Source organism: Panthera onca, chromosome B3 (assembly GCF_046562875.1).
Source record: "Panthera onca isolate mPanOnc1 chromosome B3, mPanOnc1 haplotype 2, whole genome shotgun sequence".
NCBI lineage: Eukaryota > Metazoa > Chordata > Mammalia > Carnivora > Felidae > Panthera > Panthera onca.
Window position 1 is genome coordinate 133,619,760 of NC_138344.1, and position 6,000 is coordinate 133,625,759.

At 45.5% G+C, this 6,000-nt stretch overlaps 1 protein-coding gene and 1 long non-coding RNA gene across 7 annotated transcripts in view; one reads left to right on the forward strand and one right to left on the reverse strand.

The window, feature by feature from the left end:
• RPS6KA5 (ribosomal protein S6 kinase A5) overlaps nt 1–1,968 on the reverse strand; it is a 181,127-nt gene extending 179,159 nt beyond the window's left edge. For 4 of the 6 annotated variants that reach the window (XR_009606532.3, XM_060620543.3, XM_060620544.3 and 1 more), the window contains exon 1: nt 1,860–1,968. Coding sequence is in view for 3 of the 6 variants with exons in the window: in XM_060620543.3 (XP_060476526.2) it covers nt 1,860–1,959 (100 nt within the window). In the remaining 3 variants the exon portion in view is untranslated. Of the gene's footprint in view, nt 1–1,508; nt 1,667–1,859 lie in introns of those variants that run through there. The other 2 variants (XM_078447908.2, XM_060620542.3) reach the window with 2 other exon arrangements.
• On the forward strand, nt 1,921–5,152 carry LOC144616621 (uncharacterized). Its single transcript, XR_013555981.1, has 2 exons — nt 1,921–2,228; nt 5,029–5,152. It is a non-coding gene; the product is annotated as an uncharacterized LOC144616621 (long non-coding RNA).
• Nucleotides 5,153–6,000: the final 848 nt, after the last annotated feature.

The window sequence follows — 6,000 nt, forward strand, 5'->3', positions numbered from 1 at the left end:
GTAAATCAAAATGACTGTTCATTTCCTTTGACAGTTAACAGTACTAATGAATTCAGGATAATCTCACCATCTATCAGAACAATTTCTAAAATGCAAACTTGAAGGTGATGATTCACAGGGTTAGCAGAGAAGGAGAAGTAAAGCAGCACTCACTGTTATCTATAAAACTAGCATTGTTTGCAAAACCCAGAAACTGAGCAGTTGGTCTACTGCTAATAACAAATAGGTTGCTCTTTGGTCACTTAGCAAAAAGCTGCTTGTTGCACCATGGCCAACAGCTGAGGAGTGTATGTAGCTTTTGTGATACAGCACAATTCTACATATATAAATTGGTGAATTGTTACATAAGATTTAAAAAAAAAAAAAAAGAAAGAAGGAAAGAAATTCAAAATCTCCACACCAGAAAGCACCTGATACTGAGCCTGCTGGCACAAATCAGATTTTAATACTGAATAAATGTTTACTGAAAAAAAAAAAAAAAAACTGACTTCATGGCTCTTTCAAAACATAAGTTGTCTATTAAATTGAGAGAGAAAAAACAAACCAACCAAACCCACACAGGTTATGTTAGGAATTCAAAAAGATTTGGGGTAACTAGCTCAGGATACGTAAGACATTCACAATGACCAAAAAAAAAAAAAAAAAAAAAAAAAGTTCAAAAATGTTGAAATAAGTAAACATGCATTTGACATCCCTCTTCAATTAAGTCACCACACTGGCACGCAGTGGAATGCTAACCAGCAATCTCCTTAGAAATAACAAAAACTAAAAGAACAGGTGACAGATGTTAGCTTTACAGTCTGTTCAAAATGATAACGAGGTGTACCAGGTATGCACCTGATATCTGCTGTATAAGCTCTGTATCTACATCTTTATATGCCAAAGAAACTGAATCATAACCCTTAATAAATGCTCACGAGAACATTTAATAGTAATAACGAACTCGTTAAATGTATTAAAATGTATTGTCCAGAAATGAAAAAGTATCTCTAATACGAGACCGGGCTCCACAAATCTAAACCCAAAACTGTAGTGATTAGTCAAAATAACCATTTTCCAAAATGAGCCACTCGGACCCACACAACGAATAAAGTAATCTCACAAGTATGAAGCTTGGGACAACTCAAGTGATCTCAAATGTTAGAACATTACAACGTGAGCGCTTAACCAGGCTGGTTAGTCGCTTCTACTTAGAGCTTTAAATTTACAGAACCTTCTTCGCAAGCGACCTTTGAAAGACTTCAAGGCCAAGTATAGTATTTCATGATAATTGCAAATAAAAGCACTCAGATCCTGAAACCCCGCGATCCCTATCTACCTCACAAGACACTGGACTCGTGAAACACCCCGGGGAACAGCCACCCTTTACTCTGTACAGGACCCCGGGGCTTAGGGGATGGTTCCACAAACCCCCACCGGGACCACCGTTAGGGAAGGACACGAGGGGAGGAGAAGCGACTCAGGCTCCCCAACAAACCGTCGTTCACCCCACACTCAGGAAGGCGCACCTTTCGCCCCGGACAGGATGCAGTGACAGATCTGTCACCTGTGAGGGAAGGGGGCGCGAAGACATCCTCAGAGATGAGTGCCAACAGGCAGCAGTCCGCCGCTCCGCCGGCCCCAACGCCCCGCGCCCGCCGCTCATTCCCGGGCTCGGGAAAACTTTCGGCCCGCGCCCCCCTCAGGGTCGCCCCCACCTTCAGGGACCCCGGGCTCCCGCCCCGCCCGCGAGGCCCCGCCCCGGGCCCGCCCCCCACGCCCACTGCCCGGCCCCGCGCCCCCGGCCCGTGCGGGCACCCGCGTGCCCTCAGGGCGCGCCCCCGCGCCGGGCCCGGCCGCCAGAGGGCGGGGTCGCTCACCCGTCCGCAGCTCGTGCTTGACAGTGAGGAGCTGCTCTCCCCCGGCGCCGCCGTCCCCGCTGGTCCCCGCGGCGCCGCCGCCGCTGCCGCCCTCCTCCATCTTCTCCCTTTTCCGATCCCGCGGGGTCCTACGCGGGAACCCGGGAGACAGCGGACGCCCGGCTCCTCACGGCTCGCGCTGCAGCTCCGGGAGCCGGGATGCGGCGGCTCCAGAACTCGGACGCAGCGACGAGTCTCTTTCCCGCTCTGGCCGCACGGCTCGCTCCTCCGCCTCCTCCCCCTTCGGCGGGCACCGCTAGTACCGCGCAACCAAACCGCCCCCTGCACCGCCGCCTCCTCCTCCTGGCCGCTCCGCCCACAGTCAGCAAGGTAGAGAAGCCATTCTAGCCGCCATCGCTTATTGGGCACAGGGCGCGCGCATCTGTGAACGCCGGCTCCCATTGGGCAATCCTCTCTGATGCTTCGGGGGCCGCCCCGCCCAGCTCCTCGAATTGTTGTTGCTTGGCGGGGAGGCAGGAGAGGGAGAAACGCGACTACTCTGATTGGTGAGACCTGAGATCCTGCCCCGCCCATTTCCGCTGTTGCGCACGCGCAGTCAGGACCTTCCCTTCCCTCACCTCTCCAGAACTGTCACACCCCTTATTCCCCAGCTTCGATCTGTTAGTAAACAGTGTCTAGTAGTCAGGAGGCGCTTGGAGTCTGTGATTGGCTATTGGTGAAAGAGGCGGGGAGGGCTGATTGGAACATTTGGTCCGCCAATCACAATGGACAGAGGAGGGGCCTAGAGGGAAGAGCTTCTCACACACGTGTTTGCGGATACACCTGAGGGGTCCAGCAGCGATCCACGGACGTGTGCCCAGCGGAAAGACAGCGTGTCTTAAAAAAGATGTTACTTGCCTTAGTGTGCCCTGTACAAGTTAAGTGGAATTTGTGCGTAAATGCAGGTAGTAGTTATTAGACATTGCAAAAATTCACAATCCCAGCTCTCTCGGTGAGGACTTTTGCAAAGGATAGACATTTCCATTTTGTACAAAATACTCCAAGTCATCAAAAGGATACAGAGATTAATAAAACAGAATACAATACCTTCCCCTAAACAGCTTTCAATAGAACGTGAGAAACAATCCGTATATACACAGGAAATATAAAGCAGAGTGAAACAAAACAGTGGTACAAACTGTTAGAGAATTGCACAGATGGCAATAATTATTCTCAGTAGGGGAGCAGGGAAAGCTCTTAGGGCAAGAAGGAATTTGAGATAACCAACTTAAAGGATGGGTTAGATAGAAATACCAGCAGCAGACATTTCTTGCAGAAATGAGCTGTGACGTTCAGCCTGGAAGTAGAGAAGGCAAGGGTGGGTTAAGTGATTGATAAGACTGGGTGGAAGTATGACCTAAGAGAAACAGCTAAAAAAGGTAAGGTGCTTAAAGACAATAGAGAACCTTGACTACCATTCTAAGCAGTGCGGATTTCGTACTGCACTGCAGTCCAGGCTGGGGAGTCTCAAAGAGTAGTTATAATACCAAAGCTGTTCTCTTGGAAGTTAGCTTCAGTTACAGTGAGAAGGATGGACTGGAGAAAAAGAAAAATAACAGGGCAAGAATACTGTGGCAAAGATAGAACCGTTAACCTAAAAAAATAAAATAAAATAGCCATTTATTTTACCAGCAAAATGGGTTTATTTAGGAATATCAGAGAATTGCAACTTGAGGGTGCAAGCTATGGAAAAATCATAGGTCCAATAAACAAAGGAGAGGAGTTTTTTTAGTGGAAAAGGAGGAAGTTGGCAGGGGTTGTTTTGAAGGAAAGTCCATTGGAGAAAAGCAAGAGTTCAGGGTAATGATGGGTTCTCATTGGCTGAGTTGTAGAGACAGTCAATTTCTTATCAGAGATACAATGTACATCTTTTCCTATGGATCCTGTAATTGACCATTATTTCCTCTTGACTATTCACTTACTGGAGTCTGTAATTGCCAATTTCTTCCTGTATTTGCTGTGGAGTGGTAGGCTCCCCTTTAGTGAGGTTTCCCTTTTTTGATTTTCACACAATTTATGGGGCCTAATTTCTGGCAGTGGACCTGAGAATAGGAAAAGGGGAGGATTAAAGATGGCCTCTTGGATGTAACTCACATAGAAGTGACTTTTTAAACTCAGCATGGATTAGATCTGAGGTTAGCACACGTTTTCTGTAAAGGGCCAAGTGGTCTCTTTCACAGCTACTCAACTTTGCTATTGCAGTGTGAAAGCAGCCATAGACAATAAGTAAACTAATGGGTATGACCATGTTCCAATAAAGCTGTATTTAAGGACGTTGCAATTAAATTTCACATAATTTTCATGTGACACAATATACTCTTCTTTTAATTCTTTTCAACAATTTAAAATGTAAAAACCATTCTTAGCTCTTGGGCTGTAAAAAGCAGTCAGTAAGCTAGATTTGGCCTGCAGGCCATAGTTTGCAGACTCCTGGATTAGACTGTCAGGGAAGAGAAAGCGGAGAAGCTTTGACAGCCCATTCAGGTTGCCTCAGCAACCTGGGCTTACCTGCCTGGAACATTTATCCCACTAAACCATGACTGCCTACTTACTTGCCTTTCTCCTCCACAAGTAGTGTGCTAGCTGGAGCCAGGGAATGACTGTGTGTAATTGTTCATTTGTTCACTCAACAACTTTTACGCCAATTATATACCAAGTAGTGTGATAGATGCTGGAAACAGTGGAAGCAAAACAGATGTAATCCTTCTTGCTCTCATAGAGCCTACAGTTTAGAAAAGGAAATAAATATTAAATAATCACATAACAAAAGGCAAAATTTCCATTGTGATCATGCTATAAAGGAAAATTATAGGCTGTTACAATAAAATATATCAACCTAATTTAGGCTGGAGGAGCTCGAAGGCCTTAATAAGGAAGTGTTATTTTAGCTGATTCTTTAAAGATGAGTAGGTTTTAACCAGGATGTGGCAGAAACTGGCCTGGTGCTCACCAATCTCATTTCCTCTTCCTGGACACACAGGAAAACTACTTTTTTTCCCCTTTGTAGTTAGACTCAGGTCATGTGACTGTGATCTGGCCAACGGGGTGTGGGCAAACATGATATGTGCCATTTCCAGGCCTGGCCAGAGACCCCCTACATAATCACCTACACTTTCTTCTCTTTCCACAGCAACTACAAAGGCTAACTTTCGAATATGGGGTGCCACAATTTATAAGAACCCTGAACCCTTGAGTCTCCACTTGAAGAAGAGCCTCCCTGACCTACATACAAAGTGATATGAGCAATAAATAAATCTTAGGCGTAAGCTACCAAGATCTTGGGGTTGTTTGCTACCAAAGCAAAATCTAGTCTACCCTGACTATTTCACAAGTGAATTGTTGGCGGGGTGGGAGGAAATTTTAGGAAGATACAGATGCCAAGTCCTGAGGCAGGTGAAGAGTCTATGTATGTTAGGGATTGAGAGAAAGCTGGTGGGGCCCGAACACAGTGAGCAAGAGATTAGTTAATAGAGGGAGACAGAGACCCAGTCATGAAGTATGTGGTAAACCTTATTAATATTTTTGGAGTTTTTCCTGTGTGAAGTCCAAAGCAATGGAAGGAATATAAACAGGAGAACGATATAATGGAATATTATTTCCAAAAGGTCACTGTGGTTAGTGTTTGTAGCCTGGGCTGAAGGAAGCAAAAGGGGATACAGAAAGACCAGTTGGGAACTTATCACTATAGTATAGGCAGAAGATGACAGTGGGTGAAGGAGATATAGTAAGAAATGGAATGTTTCTGGATATGTATTTTAGATTTCATAAAGGATTGGACTTGTTGGGTGAGGGAAATGGGGTACCTGAAATGACACCAAAGTTTTTAATATGAGCAACTAGGTGGATGGGAGGGGATGCTGGTATCATTTAATGAGAGGGGTGAGTTAAAGGAAGAACACATACCAGAGTGAAGATCAAAAGTTTTATTTTGAGACATCCAAGTCCGATATTAGGTAGCTATGTGGATATATGAGCCTGGAGCTCTGCAGAGAGTTCTACGATAGAGATATAAATTTGGAAATCACTGGCAGATAGATGGTATTTGAGGTCAGAGGTACGAATAAGATCACCTGGGGCAAAAATGTGCAGAAGGAAGAAAAGA